Source organism: Sesamum indicum, linkage group LG4, assembly GCF_000512975.1.
Source record: "Sesamum indicum cultivar Zhongzhi No. 13 linkage group LG4, S_indicum_v1.0, whole genome shotgun sequence".
Classification (NCBI taxonomy): domain Eukaryota; kingdom Viridiplantae; phylum Streptophyta; class Magnoliopsida; order Lamiales; family Pedaliaceae; genus Sesamum; species Sesamum indicum.
The window spans coordinates 11,280,663-11,297,952 of NC_026148.1; the positions used below are offsets into that span (position 1 = coordinate 11,280,663).

Genomic DNA, 17,290 nt, shown 5'->3' on the forward strand with positions numbered 1-17,290 from the left:
ATTAAAAGTAAAAAAATCATAGAGGATACTAATTAACCACGCAAACGCCACGACTATTAGCTGTTATCTTTGCAAAATAAGGCACAAACATTAGTTACAGCTAAAAACTACGGCAAATGGTTTGGTTATAGTAAATCCATGGCGTATGTTGTTGGCCGTGTTACTTGACTTTTTATCATTTATTTCAGTCGTGGTGAGTAGCGGGTTTTCTTGTTGTCCAACTGAAAGAACCGAACAGTCATGGCCGTTGCGGTAGCCGGTAACACAAGTGAAGACTTGCAGTATAATGGCAAGATTACATGGTTGGTTACGCTGTCTTGTATTATTGCAGCAAGTGGAGGCCTACTCTTTGGCTATGATACTGGAGTAACGGGTAACTTTTGATTACTATTACTTGTTTGTAAATAATAAATGCTGGTGAGTTCTTATGCTGAGCTTTTGTGCAGGTGGAGTGACGTCAATGGAATCATTCTTGAAAAAGTTCTTTCCAGGGGTTTACATACAGATGAAAGAAGACACAAACCTAAGCAACTACTGCAAATTCGATAGCCAACTTCTGACTTCTTTCACCTCCTCACTCTATATATCTTGCCTCATTGCTTCTTTCCTTGCTGCACCTGTGACACGGGACTATGGCCGCAAGCCATCAATCATAATTGGTGGGGTTGCGTTTCTCACCGGAGCTGTCCTAGGAGGGGTGGCTGAAAATATCTACATGCTAATAATTGGTCGTCTCCTACTAGGAGTGGGGATTGGTTTTACCAACCAGGTCGGTTTTCTTGTGCACTTTTTGCCAAGATTTTAATATTACGAGACTTCATGGCCTAAACAGTCGTAACTACAGTATATAATATCCACTACACGGATCCTGTTGCATTAAAGGCATTGGTTATCTTGGTACTTCACATCATAAGTATATGCCTAAATGCTTACACTCTTTGCATATCTATTGGCAGTCTGTTCCCCTGTACCTCTCAGAGATGGCACCCCCTAAATCCAGAGGAGCTTTCAACTGTGGTTTCCAATTGTGTGTTGGCATCGGAAGTGTAGTAGCCTCCTTCACTAACTATGGCACGGAAATGATAAAAGGCGACTGGGGATGGCGGATCTCCCTAGGAATGGCTTCATTGCCTGCCTTGGTTCTAATTGTAGGGGCACTATTTCTCCCGGAGACCCCTAATAGTCTTATTCAGCGAGACCATGATTATGGAAAAGCCAAGAGGTTACTGGAAAAAATCCGAGGCATTGATGATGTCCAAGAAGAATTTGATGACCTGGTAGCAGCAAGTGAAGCTTCAAAAGCTATCAAACACCCATTCAAGAACATTTTGGAAAGGAAATATAGGCCTCAACTGGTGATGTCAGTAGCAATTCCATTTTTCCAACAAGTAACCGGCATCAATGTGATATCGTTCTATGCTCCAATACTGTTTATGACAATTGGTTCTGGAGTAAGTGCTTCTCTTCTATCCACCCTTGTCCTTGGAATAGTGGCGACAAGCATGACTGTTGTTTCATCCTTGGTAGTAGATAAGCTAGGCAGAAGGGCTATTTTCCACATAGGTGGAATTGCAATGTTCATCACTCAAATGATGGTTGGAGGAATAATGGGAGCCAAATTAGGGGAACACGGTGCAATGAGCCAAGGTTACAACATTTTGGTTGTGGTCTTGATTTGCATATACAGTTGTGCTTTTGCGTTTTCATGGGGTCCATTGGGATGGTTGGTCACAAGTGAGATTTTCCCACTGGAAATAAGGTCGGCTGCTCAAAGTATAAATGTGGGGGTAAATTTTTTCTGCAGCGCCCTTATCAGTCAGACATTCCTAGCTATGCTTTGCCATTTGAAGTATGCTTCTTTCTTCTTTTTCGGGGTGTGGGTGGCGCTGATGACGGTTTTCGTTTACTTATTATTGCCGGAGACTAAGAATATACCGATTGAGAAGGTGGATACTATCTGGAGGGAGCATAATTTCTGGAAGAGATTTTATAAGGAAAACAAGATTCAGGAGCCCCTTCTCTCTTCCCATGAACCCATTGCATAGTTTATACATAAAACAATCCTATACAGAGCAGTGAAATTATTTGACTAAAAGGGAAACATGTGAAACCCAGCAATTTGTGATGTATATGACCAAAAATCCCTAGTGTGGCTGGTATTTTGCAGCCACTGTATGATTTTATCTTTCATTGAATGCTTGTATACTTGTATGCTTTCTAGCAATTGAATAGTTTTACGACAGTTTCACAAAATTTGTGATTGATATATTTCATTTTGTCATATATATAAAGGGTTAATTACATCCGATGGGACGCGCAAACATTTTCACTTTATGTGAGTTATTGTAATTTATTTAAAGTTATATTAAGAATAAATTATGCAGGATTAGATTAGATATTCGATCCACTCCTACATAATAAAAGCAATGTGAGTACGTGAAACATGCTACACTCTGATACTTTGTATATTAGTCTATGAATATTTCACACATCCCATAATCATTTAACTATATTTAATATATTTCACATTTTGGGGAGATGGATAAGAAAACAAGAAAGAATCAAGACCTGGAAGTTATCAATGAAAACCCCAAGATTAAAACACATGCACAGGATGACAAGAATATAGAGACAAGTTCCACAAGATTCTTTATTTGAATTCGTGTAAAGAAATAGTATTTCTTTTTTCCATTTAAGATAAAACTTGATATTTCCTTTTCTCTTTAATGAACTTCAATTGCATGTGCAAAATTAATTCCAACTTCATGATTAATTGTTTCAGTTTTTTTTTTTTTTAAATCAAAGCTGGATATTATTTAATGAATTTGGAAGCACGTTTTTCTCGCCCAGACCACATTTTTCGAAAATTTATTACTCAAATCAGGGTCAGTCGAACCAAATCATTCACATAACAAGTATGATATACTTAGCATTTAATTGGTTATTTTCCTGAATCGTACATCTATCATACGAAAAATATAATACACTTATCGTATTATTGATTCAAATTTGATCAAATTCGATTTGAATTAAAAAAATTCGGAGTTTTGATGAATTTTAACATGCAAATCGCTTTAAAGTTTGAAGCCTTTTAAATTCCGGAAAGCAGCAGCAGGCTTTGATTTGATTCTCCAAGTCCAACTACATAAATAAAATAATGTTTTTTTGGGTAAATGTAAGTTTCATTAGTAAAATAACATTGGATAGTATAACAGTATTCAACTGGTGGCTTTCTCTCTCGACAGATCAAGAGAGACGCCATAATCTATATAACGCATATGAACTAACAGGACGAGATAAATTAATACTGATAATTCTCTGTCTATTATCTTTCACAATAATAGTGGCTATGATGCTCGGCAATCGTTCCGTATGCTCAAAACGTCTCAAATTTCATTCCCTCCATGGTAAATAAAATAATGTTGCAATTGTTTGTTTGTTACTATGGAAGGTGGTGAGCTCAGTGGTCCATTTGCATCCCCCCTTCAAGTGCTCCATTCAAACATTTTCATCACGCTTACCAATGCCTGCAATGACCCTTACTTTTGTCGCATATAAATATGAAATAATTGCACCGATATTTTTCAAAAATTTTTATAATTTGAAAATTTATTATTTAAATTTTTTATATTTATCTAATAAATATTAATCAAATTTATTGATATTAATAAAATTAAATAAATAAAATTTACATTTACCCCTATTTGTGGTATATATATATTGTGTTAGAATTAATACACTTTGTACCTCTAATAAAAACCTCCAGTATGTTTGGTTTTAATTTTGGCCCATCTTTGAGATGAGCTAAAATATAGTGTATGTTTGTCTTGTTTGGTTTTGTAAGTTTTGGATATATTTTTAATTATTTTAAAACAATTTTAATTATTTTTTGTCCAAAAAAATATAATTAATTAAAAAATAATATTTATTTTAATCACTCACAACTAAATAAATTATATATATTTTTACACATACATATATATAAAAGAGACATGATTTGACAATGAACAGTTCTTTTTGTCTCCCCACTACCCAACATCAACATACCATACTTATTTTATATTATCTCCAAAAACAAAACCAAACATACACTATCTCTAACTTATTTTTATTTATCTTTGTTTTTCTCTCTCTATTTTCACAAAACACCCCAAAACAAGTTAAAAATAAAACCAAACATTATGCTCATTTTTAGGACTAACATTTCCATACGCCTCCTTAGTTTATGATTTTGTGAGTAATGATAAGATATATTTTGAATATTGGTGCATGTATTGAATATTAAATATACAATTTACATTAATTTTATTTGTATAAATAGATCATGATACAAGCATATTTATGTGTATTTTGTAAAATATAGTTGCATAAATACAGCTTCTAAAGATTTCTATATTAGACAATATATAGAAACTAAAAATTTTAAACATTATTTTCTAAAGGATTAATTATATTTAAACCTCTTTTTAAAATTTAAAATTATACTTTCCCCCAATAAAGTTTCGAAATTACATTTACACCTCATTCAAAAATTTATTATTATACTTGACTTTTTTTTGTTAGGATTTGAACAAAAAATACTAACTGTAGCCAAAAAATTTCATAAATTCTAATTTTACCCCTTATTTAATATTTTTTTTGTAATAATTTTGTACTTATAAAGAGAAAAATATAATGATGTTAATCTCTCTCTCTCTCTCTATATATATATATATTATTTATTCTTTTATAACTACAAAAAATATATAAAAATATTAAATAATGGATAAAATTAAAAATTTATATAATTTTTTGGCTTAGTCCAAACCCAATAGAAAGGGATCTAATGTAAATCGAGAATGTCTTGTATTGTAAGTGTTCAAATTTTTTTAAAAGAAAAATATAATTTAATATTTTTAGAAAGGATATTAGTGTATAAGCCTTTTTCCAAGTAAAAACTTGAATAAAATTCCAAATCACTAACAGTAATTTATGGGGGGGAAATTGTAAAAATATTTTATAGGGTAAGTTAGAAAGACATTTCTCAATGTCAAATTATTTTTAGGGTTAATTACACTTAAATTCCTTCTAAAAATAAGAAATTATACTTTCTCCTAAAAAAATTTTAAAATTATACTTACACCATCTCAAAAAATTTATTGTTCGCACCTGACCTTCTTTTATTAAAGTTTGGATGAAAATTAATGACGTTAGCAAAATAATCACATAAATTTTTAATTTTTTCCTTTATTTAATATTCCCATATAATGAGTTTGTACTTCTAAGGAGAAAATTGTAATGATGTTAACCTCACTCCATACATAGATATTATACTTATCTCTTTATAAATACAAAAATAGACATGAAAATATTAAATAAAGAGCAAAATTTAAAATTTATATAGTTTCTTTTGCTAACATCAGCATTTTTCATCTAAATCATAGTTGAAAAGGGTCAGTTATAAACAGAGAATTTTCGGAGAGGTGTAAATGTAATATTAAAATTTTTTTGAGGGAAAATATTATTTCGTATTTTAGAGGAAGTCTACGTATAACAACTTTTATTTTTATTATTTTTTATATTTAGAAGGATGGATAAGACTATAATAATAATTGAGGAGCATTGAATATATTTTATTAATTCATAATTATTTTTTTGACCTGCAAAACACTGACACTGAAGTCTGAACCTACGACTTTGATTAATTATCTGCAAGATTCCCAACACAAATTAATTTATTTCAAGTGGACTAGACATATGCATTATTCCATCCATTGATACAATAATTTACGTAACATTTTTAAAATGAAAATTCAACAGTAAGATAATTGCATAATAAAACATGTGTTTAAATTAATATATATATATATATATAAATAGGCATGCCAGCGAAAATTAATATTTTTAATATGAAATTATATAATTATTGGTGTTGCAGTTAATGAGTATGACACGTCGAACATTAATTTACTAAACAAAATAATTAATTAACTTTCATAAAAAACTCAAAAATGTTGATGGACAATAATACGCGCATAACCACTTACTAATATTATTTAAATAAATGTAAATAATTTCTTAAAATAATAAATCATTTATGTTTAATCGACTACGGCCGTTCCTAACTATTTTTTTGAAATAAATATGGCTGACTATTAACGTTTTATTGTACAATATTATTTGGATATAGTAAATTAAGCAAGTTTGTAAATATTAATCTAATTAAGTAGATATAATAAAGGAAACAAAGGAAGAAAAATACGTGATGTGAACTACCAAATAAAAGAAGTCAATATTTTATTTTTATCCAGAAAAATAGAAGTCAATAATGTGAGACTTTTGACAATGTAAGATTTAAATATTAAAACATAAAAAACTATAAGTAGTTATGGCTAAAATCGCGATAAACAACTATTATTAATTATAGTATAATAAAATCGATACAAAAAATTGTCTTTCCCACTATAAAAAAATGATCACGGCTAATAGTCATGACAAATATTTTAGTCACCCTCGTAAAAACTATGGCCAGAAATCGTTGTGTGGTCCTGGTCAATATTACGATAATTAACCATGGTTAAATGTTACAATTCTTCTAGTAATGGAAGGAAAACTATGCTTTGAGTGTCTTGTAATTCTCGATTTTGGTAAAAAAAAAAAAGAGAAAAAATATTTTTGCCTAAAATATAAAATCCGAGGAATTTTCTCTGAGTATTAATTCATTTTATTTATTATAGTTTGGGGTATTTCAAAATAAAAAGTTTACTTTTGAAAATAGATTATTATGTTTTCCTCTAAAACTATACTCTCTACTGCATAAAGGAATGCGTTTATAATTTAATAAACCTCAAGGAAAGTTTGTGTATTTTACGATAAAAATTAAAAGAGTAATGCTATCAAGAACCTTAGGCTTTTTTATCGGTTGTTAGTATCAAGGGACGTAGATGTAATATTTTTTTTTGTATTTCACACAATATATAAATATATTAAAAAAAAATCTTGCCAAAATAAGTATGACAAATCAAACCAATCACATAGCAAATATAATTTGCTGGAGAAATTCTAATTGACACTGAATTTGATCGGATCTGAATGAATTATATGACAAATATAATATACTTGTTGTGTGATTGTTATATAGTTCAATTATATAGTAAGTATTTTGTGATTAATTTAATTTGATCAAATCTGATATGGATAAGATTTTTGGATCAGCTCACTCATAATTCGTCACAATTCAATATTATGCATTAATATGTGAAATCGCCACGTGTCCTTTAAAAAAATTATAAAGAAATTGAATTAAAATTATAATCCAAGTCGAATACATACTTTACACGCATTGACTCGGCATTATTGCAGAAAACAAAATGGATTGAATAGAAAACATTTTCACCCTGAGTCACTGGAGCGCACACTATAATTGGAGCAAACGCCATGTCCACGTCCTGACATACTATCGTGGGTCCAAAACGGTCTGTCTTTTCCAATACCGGAAAGGCCAATTTCTTCCCAACACAGCAAGAAATTATTACGCTGATAGGTATGATAGGTTTGTAGTTAGTTCCTTGTTTGAACTTGGCGGTGGGTGTGCGGGCCATCATCCCTACTATCAAAACTTTTTTGTGTTTTTTTTGTAAAAGGATAATTTCCCATTATATTATCTTCATTTCCCGCATTTTTCTACAGGTTTCTGTCTTTCTTGTCCAATTTCATCTCATCTTTGGCCTACTTTTGTCGGGATGGTTTGTGGATATATAATGTAAGGAAAGGATTGAGTGTTGAAGTTCAGTATCCGAGTGGCCAAGTGACGTAGAGAAGCCGCTGTTTCTGAATTTTGTGGTGGAAATTTCCAAGTGAGTTTTCGAATCTGATTCCTGTTATTGTTCGGGTTAAAATTATGGGTTCTGGTGTGCTGAATCCGTCATATGTGCTTAGATAGAATCAATTACTTCTTACGCCCAGTTGATGTTACTGCTATCAAATTGTGTTCTATTTTTTTTTCTTAGGTCTTTATCAATCTATTTTTGCTTTACAGTGAATTCTGTTCTATATGTACTTAGTTCACTAGAAGAAGTATGGTTTTTCTTTTTTTCGCGGTTAATTATGATAAAAGTAAAAAACCATGGCGAATACTAATTAACCAGAGCCACGCAACGGCAATTAACTGTTGTCTTTGCAAAACTAGGCCAAAATATTAGCTACTGGTAAAAAACTATGGCAAATGGTTGGTCATAGAAATCCACTGTGAATGTTGTTAAACATAGTCGAAATTTAAGTTTTTGTATTGGTTTTGTTCGAACGTTATAGATAGTTTTGATTTCCCATGGTTATTAAACCGCAGTGTTTATAGTATATGGAGTAATTTTTTTTTTTTTTTGGTAGTGGTTCAATTGATTCATTTTGACATCAGCCGCAACTTGAGGTGAAAATCATGCTATTTTTACTTTCTGATCACCGTCTGTTAGTCGTTCTATTTCACACAGCCAATTGAATTGACTGTGGCTAAAAGCCATGTTGAATGTATTGGCCATCAATGTGGATACCTCAGCTGTTAGCTACGATAATGGATAATGGATTTACTGGCCGTGTTAGTTAACTTCTCATCATGTATTTCAGTCGTGGTGGATAGTGGATTTTATTGTCGTGCAACTGAAAGGAACAGTCATGGCAGTTGCCGTAGCCATCAACACAAGTGAAGGCTTGCAGTACAATGGCAAGGTTACATGGTTGGTTGCGCTATCTTGTATTATTGCAGCAAGTGGAGGCCTACTCTTTGGCTATGATACTGGAGTAACTGGTAACTTTTGATTACTATTACTGGTTTGTAAATAATACATGCTAGTGAGTTCTTATGCTGAGCTTTTATGCAGGTGGAGTGACATCAATGGAATCATTCTTGAAAAAGTTCTTTCCAGAGGTTTACATACAGATGAAAGAAGACACGAACCTAAGCAACTACTGCAAATTTGATAGCCAACTTCTGACTTCCTTCACCTCCTCACTCTATGTATCTTGCCTCATTGCTTCTTTCCTTGCTGCAACTGTGACACGGGACTATGGCCGCAAGCCATCAATCATAATTGGTGGGATGGCATTTCTCACTGGAGCTGTCCTAGGAGGAGTGGCTGAAAATGTGTACATGCTGATAATTGGTCGTCTCCTACTAGGAGTGGGGATTGGTTTTACCAACCAGGTCGGTTTTCTTGTGCACTTTTTGCCAAGATTTCAATATTATGGTAGTTAGTTAAATGATGAGCTTTTATTTTGTGCAGAGGATTTTTTCTTTTTTTTTTATAAAAAAAAAGAAGACTTTGAGGAACACTTAACCTGTAAACTAGTCACTTGCTTCTTCTTGTTTAATTTTGAGGAAATTGAGTGACTTCATGGGCTAAACAGGCGTAACTACAGTATATAATAGACGATCCTGTTGCATTAAAGGCATTGGTTATCTTGGTACTTCACATCATTAGTATATGCCTAAATGTTTACACTCTTTGCATATCTATTGGCAGTCTGTTCCCCTGTACCTCTCAGAGATGGCACCCCCTAAATCCAGAGGAGCTTTCAACTGTGGTTTCCAATTGTGTATTGGCATTGGAAGTGTATTAGCCTCCCTCACTAACTATGGCACGGAAAAGATAAAAAGCGACTGGGGATGGCGGATCTCCCTAGGAATGGCTGCGTTGCCTGCCTTGGTTCTAATTGTAGGGGCACTATTTCTCCCAGAGACCCCCAATAGTCTTGTTCAGCAAGGCCGTGATTATGAAAAGGCCAAGAGGTTACTGGAAAAAGTCCGAGGCACTGATGATGTCGAAGAAGAATTTGATGACCTTGTAACAGCAAGTAAAGCTTCGAAAGCTATCAAACACCCATTCAAGAACATTCTACAAAGGAAGTATAGGCCTCAACTCGTGATGTCGATAGCAATTCCATTTTTCCAACAAGTAACGGGCATCAATGTGATATCATTCTACGCTCCAATACTGTTTATGACAATTGGTTCCGGAGCAAGTGCTTCTCTTATGTCTACCCTTATCCTTGGGATAGTCGCAACAAGCATGACCGTCGTTTCATCCTTGGTAGTAGATAAGCTAGGCAGAAGAGCTATATTCCACACAGGTGGAATTACAATGTTTATTACTCAAGTGTTGATTGGAGGAATAATGGCAGCCAAATTAGGGGAACGTGGTGCAATGAGCGAAGGTTACAACATTTTGGTTGTGGTCTTGATTTGCATATACAGTTGCGGTTTTGCCTTTTCATGGGGTCCATTGGGATGGTTGGTCACAAGTGAGATTTTCCCACTGGAAATAAGGTCGGCTGCTCAAAGTATAAATGTCGGGGTAAGTTTTTTCTGTAGCGCCCTTATCAGTCAGACATTCCTGGCTATGCTCTGCCATTTGAAGTATGCATCTTTCTTCTTTTTCGGGGTGTGGGTGGCGCTGATGACAGTCTTCGTTTACTTATTATTGCCGGAGACTAAGAATATACCGATTGAGAAGATGGATACAGTGTGGAGGAAGCATAAGTTCTGGAAGAGATTTTACAAGGAAAACAAGATTCAGGAGCCCTTTCTCTCTTCCCATGAACCGATCGCATAGTTTGTACATAAAAATTTCCTTAGAACAGTGAAATTATTTGAATAAAAGGGGAACATGTGAAACCTTAGCAATTTGTGATATATGTGAGCAAAAATCTGTACTGTGGCTGGTTTTGTGAGCCATTGTATGATTTTTATCTTTTCATTCAATGCTTGCACGCATTGTTATTCAATTCAACTTTGTATATTACTTGTTTCTAAGTGATCATAACAATTGTTTTCTTTTTTATTATCGAAATTACATAAACTTATAAATTGTATATATCTTACTATTGCTCCTTCCGTTAGTTAATTTAACAGAATTTGTCGATACCATCAAAAGAAACAATGTAGACTTCTTACGCGAGCTCTCAATTTGAAGGTCTTTACTTTTACTTAGGTTTTTTTTATTTTGTGTTATGAGTTATTCGAGTGACAAAATAAAAAATATCTTGTATCAATTATACTGTACTTTTGTTACTTAGGCTTTTTGAGTTGAATTATTCAACTCAAACAGTAATTTGTATATGAAGTCTTGGATATAAACGGGCCTTAATAATGCAAAGTATTAAAAATTTACTTTTAGTGTATTGACGTGTTTATACAAACTAATATTGAAAGTAAATGGGGACTATGAATTCTATGTAAATGATGATCTTTAATTGTTAAAAACTAAAAGTTTGTAAATCTTAATCCAAAAATACTTTTTCATTGTTTGGATATTACATGCTACTTCTATCATCGCCACCATGCCCTAACCACCACCTCCACCACTACATATATACGAAGTATTCACACTTGACCGTGTGCAAGAATAATGACACAAGATTTATGTGGTTTCAAGAACTCTCCTACGGCTCAATATACATCAATTCTTTATCAAAATAGTTTGGTGTGAATTACAATAAAAAATCAAAATTATTGAATACATTATTCAGATGGTACCTAAATTTAAATGTACTGTTGAAATAGATTGTACGTAGTTTTAAACACGAATATTTTTTTATCCAACGCATTATTTCAATCCAAAAAAATTTGATTCCTCTCATATAAATTTATAGCTACATAAATTATTAATCGTTGAATTAACACATAATAATTACATTATTTTCAATCTAACAAGTCATAGCAAATGTAGGTACAAACTGACGTATAGAACATCGTCAAGTCTTCTAGTGTTTAGATATTGACTTTTTGTCACTTCTAACTATGTTTTTTATGACTATTTAAGTTTATTACTTTTCAAAAGCACAATTTTTTGCGTCCCCTCTTTTAAGTTCTCAATCAATTACTTGTGGTGTTGGAAATTAGCGTATAACTTCTCTTTCTTGGGACCATAAAAGGTTTGGGGGTGTGGAAAATTTTTATTTAAATTAAATCTAATTGAATCGAATTAATTACATAATAAATATAATATATTTATTATTATTTTTTAAAATTATACATTAGTCACATAATAAATATATTATATTTAGGATAAATTATAACTGTTTTTCTTGAGGTTTGGTATAAATTACAAATATCTCCTTATTATTTGAAAAATTATAAATAACCTCATCAAATGAAAAATAATTATGTAGCCCCTAGACGATGAAGTGGACATTATTATTCTACCATTGTTGAATTCTTTTTTTTTAAAAAAAAACTGTTCGAAAAAATGTAAAAAAATTTGAAGCTGGGCAAAATAAATAATCTAGATGGAATAGTAGTTCATAAAAATATTTTAGAAAATTATAAAATATATATAATTATAATTTATAATTTAAAATGGCATTTCGGTCAGTTTATCACAAAAATTGGAGGAAAACCTAACAGAATTGGCTCATTGTTAGATGGACGTAGAAATCAGGGGGATATTTGTAACTATTCAAATAATGAAAATGTATTTGTAATTATATCAAACTTCAGAGGAGGTGGTTGTAATTTACCTTTATATTTACTATGTAATTAATTCAAGTTTGACAAATAATAACAATGAAGAGCTGGAAATTTGAAAGGGATAATTACATTTACACCCTCTAATTTATGATGTATTTACACAAATCATCCTTGTACTTTTAGATAATTACACATACACTACAAAAAACGTCAGCATCATTTACATAAGCTTACCCTACATTAAGAACTTCAATATCACTATATAAATTATTCATAATTTTTTGCTATCATATGTAATTTTTGTAATTGTTCAAAATATAAATATAATTTGTGTAAAAATACTATAGATCAACACATGTAATTATAATTATTCCAATCCCAAACCCCAAAATCTTGGGAAGTGTGAAATCCTCTTGAGGCCTGAATGTGCAGCATGAGCACCACATTCAAACTTTCACTAAAGTCAGCCTCCTGGAAAAATGTAGTCATCATTGTTTGTTTTTAGTACAATAATTGGAATTAGGGATAGCCTGCCCACTATTGCTTCCTCAATTGCAGCAAGCAATAGAGGCGGAGAAATAGAGCCTTTGTATTGACCGGTTTTCAACCAAACCGAGCCTATGTTTGCCTCTTGAATTTGAGTTTCTTCTTCCTTTTTCTTTTTAAATTAAAAAATTATGATAAAATTACTTAGTCGTTTTGATCGATCCGCTCTGATGTGCATTAGTAAAAAATATATTAAATTATAAGGGTATTAAAGTAATTTGATATATATGAGACATACATTAAGCAAATACAACCCACCACACCATATAACTTCCAACACTATTATAAATATCAAAATATTAATTTTTTAAGGCAGGTTACTATTCATTGAATGAGACTCATTTTCCTTGAAAATAGCACCTCTTTCGTAAATTGCAATTCACCTGATGTGCAATTGTCTGATGTGCAATTGTGTCGAGGTAAAATTCCTAATTTTATCCCTTAGTAAAAATCCTCAACCACATCAAGCTCGAATTTTTAACACACCGACTTTCACAAACACATTTAAAGCATTCAAATTAAAAAATCATTAAAACAATACATACAAATATCTCGTAACATTTAAAACTAGTGGTTGTTACTTGGGATGATGTGGCGAGTTTAGAAAAATGTTGTATTCAGTATTTGTGTACTGAACATATAAATATTTATCACATATCATAATCACGTAACTAATGAAGAGTGAAAAATAAGTAATATTTCGTGTAATAAAAATTAAAACACGCGCACGAAAGAATCAATATCTAGAAATTATCAACATCCCACGATTAACACGAATGACTTTTTTAGTCTAGTGGTTAAGGAGGAGGTCCCATAAATAAGTTTAAAGTCATATTTTCTAGTTTTACTGAATATTTATTTTATTTCATTCTTTATTTGAATTCATGAAAAAAAATAACCACTAATATTATAGCCAATAATAAATATTTTTCTAGTGTTACACCATTCATATAAAACTATGTCAGATTCTAAAACATAAGCATTTATATATGTAAAACTTTTTTTATATGTATAACTTTCTATGAAGCATTCTCAACATAATTTTTAATAAAGTGTAGTGACTGTGCTTATAATAAAGTGAGAAAATATAATAAAGTAAGAAGATATAAAAAAAAAGGAAACAAAGGAAGAAAAAGACGTGATGTGAACTGAACTTCCAAATAAAGAAGTCAATAACGTGAGACGCTTGACGACGTTACTACAACAAAATTGGAAGAAAACTACGCTCGACTGTCCTATAATTGCGGTTTTTGGTAAACAATGTAAGAAAATAGTTTTGCCCCAAATATAAAATACGTGGACTTTTGTCTAAATATTGATATGGGTGAATCCTAATTTGGCGGGAAAAGACAATTTTGTGTTCAAAAGAGCACAAAATTATAAATTTGTCAGAAGAATCTGTACACTTTCATACACATGGAGCCTGCATATTGGACCAACCAGACTCCCAATCAGTGCATTAATGGTACGTTGACTTCACCACTTTTTACTTTCGGGTCGCTTCAACTCTCCAGCTCGCTAAGCGACCTACTTTCATGACCTCATAACCAAACAAAGACTTAAGCATCGGAGGGTTTTAGCTGGGAGCCACCCCAATAAGCTTAACGATCTGTTTCTTTTTTCAGGGCTCAATCACTAGTTTGGGAGAAGTAGCGATCTTGAGCCACTTGGAGGACCAGCTCGCCCGACCAAGGAGGTCGCGTGGATTTCAACCTGGATCAAATATATAACGAGAAATTGCACTTTTCGTTCTGTATCTTACGATGGGTACTTATTTATTATTTATTATGAAGTTCTCATTAATGGTCACATAAGTTATAAAAATTTTCACTTTTAGTCTCTTTATTAGGTTCAGTTAGTATCTTGACAGAAAAATCGCGTGCTAAGCACGTGGCCCTTATCCAGAATATTAATGCAATCTGACTAAAGGTGAGACTTTTTTGTAGTTTTGTGGACTATTAATGAGATTTTCGTAACTAATGGAATTAAAAGTGCTAAGCACGAGCGCGACTGAAAGTGGTCGAAGAGTTAACGACCACCAACCTTTTCGGTTAAAATACTAACAGAATCTGATGAAAGAATTAAAAGTGAGAATTTTTTTATAACTTATGGGATCATTAACGAAATTCCCATAATAATGGGACGAAAAGTGTAATGACTCTAAAATATAGAACGAAAAACGTTACGTATGTGTAGAATCCAAAAGTAAGTTGAAAATATATAGTCCTTTTTTGTATTGCAAATATTTTTCTTGAATGATTATAAACTTTAATACTAATACCGGATAAGATTTATTTTTGTATTTCATAAATATATTTGAGAATATGTGAATTATTTGCAAGTAAATATATGTCCGAATGATATCCTAAAACGTATTTATTAGAAAAAAAAAAAAAAGATAGCATATTAATGGTAAGATATTAAAGAAAAATAAAATTGAACATTTCTAAGTACAAGATAATTAAAATGATGATGAATGAATAAACTCCTCTTTTGTCATTAAATAAAGGTAGAATTATCCGAATAGAAAATATCTTCAAATTAAATCTCAAGTTGAAGAACACACCAAGAAAATATATCAACTATAATTAAAAGAACTTCAGAATAGGAATTAAGTAGATTATGATAATATAAATATCACATAAGACATTTACAAAAGAATTTTGTATAAAAAAAGCATGAAAATTGATGAATAAATATTGATGGAGAACTTTATTCCAAATAATATATATATATATATACATATATATAAATTCATGGTCATATCTCCACACCTGAAAATGAAGGTAAAAAAATTTTAGTTAATTTTTTAATTGAAATAGAAAATAAAGATATTTATGAAGTATTATTATAAGACAGAGTTATAGGGTTAAATGCAAAAAAAAATAAGCAATTTATCCCATGTGCAAAAAAAAAAAAGTAATTTATCCCCTGTGTTATTAAAAAAAAAAACCCCCCCCCCTCTCCCCAACACGTTTCGTGTATCACAAGCGCTTTTTTTCTATTTTTTCAATTTTTTAATTTAAAATTTAAAATAATATAAATAATTTTTTTAATAATAGTTGGATTTTGATAAATCTCGGGCCAAATATAACTAATAAATTAACGGTGTAGATTTTATCTATTTTAAATTAATAATTTAAATTTAAGTAAATAAAAATATTATATTATATATAATTAAATTTGAATATATATATATATATACTTTTATAATAAAACTAGAGAGAGAGAGAGAGATGGGAGGAACAAGAGGAGGTGGCGGCGAGCAAGGGTTGGGCGCAAGTGGGAGGAGGAAGATGAGGGAAGGCGGAGGGGATTGGGGTCATCGGCGACGCAAGAAGAGGGAGATGGTGGCGACAGGACGGTAGCGGTCCCACAATTTGAGGACGAAGAAGAAATAAAATATATATATATAATATTAATAAATTAAAATATCATTTATATTAATATATTAAATTAAATATATGTAAATAAAATAATACTTTATTAATTAAAAAATATAAGCAGATGCACAAGTGTGTGTAATGCACCCGTTGGGTTGAGGGAGGTTATTTTGCTCTACTTTTATAACATAGGGGAGTAAATAACTCATTTTCTATAACACAGTGGGGTAAATTGAATTTTCTACCGAAGTTAGATATTCATTTTTTAATTACTTGCAGAAATTAATCATGATTATTTGATAAAAAAAATTAAAAGAAAAAAAATGCAAATGGATTATTGTAAATGTATATATTTGAATGAAAAAAAATCATTAATCTTTGAGACAAACAAAAACAATCAATGGGACCAAAGAAAAAAAAAAGATAATTACAAAAAAAAAATTAAAAAAAAAATGTTCGTGTAAATAATACTCAGAAATTAATAATAAGAGCAATTAAACTATTATAAAATCAGAATCAGTCTTATGGATCAACTAAAAAATGGCAAAAAATATAAAATAAAATAATGAAAGATTTTAAATTGTGAAAAATGATTGTTTTAGGTGATTAAAACAGAACTGCATGCTATTGATATACCAAGAGGTTGATGTAGGTTTGCAAACTGAAAAGTATATAGGTTTCATGATTTTTAAAGGCAGAATCTGATATAGAAAAATACTAATTTTTTTAATAATAAAATATTCTGTAGACGAGTTCTTTCAGATAACTATTATTAAATTTTATTTAAAATTGACCACAATTTTTCTGGCCAATGAAAAAAAAGAAAGAACATCTTATCAAAATTGAACCAATAAAAGCAAACTATTTATGTATATTTTACACGCAACCAAAGAAGCCAATTTCCCCTTAAAACGCTTGGAGT

At 31.2% G+C, this 17,290-nt stretch overlaps 2 protein-coding genes across 2 annotated transcripts; both read left to right on the forward strand.

The window, feature by feature from the left end:
* On the forward strand, positions 1-2,246 carry LOC105160639 (hexose carrier protein HEX6-like). Its single transcript, XM_011078112.2, has 3 exons — positions 1-373; positions 447-769; positions 957-2,246. The coding sequence occupies exons 1-3, from the start codon at positions 241-243 to the stop codon at positions 2,043-2,045; spliced, it is 1,545 nt and encodes a 514-aa protein (XP_011076414.1). The 5' UTR covers positions 1-240; the 3' UTR covers positions 2,046-2,246.
* Positions 7,412-10,814, forward strand: LOC105160640 (hexose carrier protein HEX6-like). Its single transcript, XM_011078114.2, has 5 exons — positions 7,412-7,522; positions 7,669-7,835; positions 8,599-8,779; positions 8,853-9,175; positions 9,495-10,814. Exons 3-5 carry the CDS (start codon positions 8,647-8,649, stop codon positions 10,581-10,583), a joined length of 1,545 nt encoding a protein of 514 aa, XP_011076416.1. The 5' UTR covers positions 7,412-7,522; positions 7,669-7,835; positions 8,599-8,646; the 3' UTR covers positions 10,584-10,814.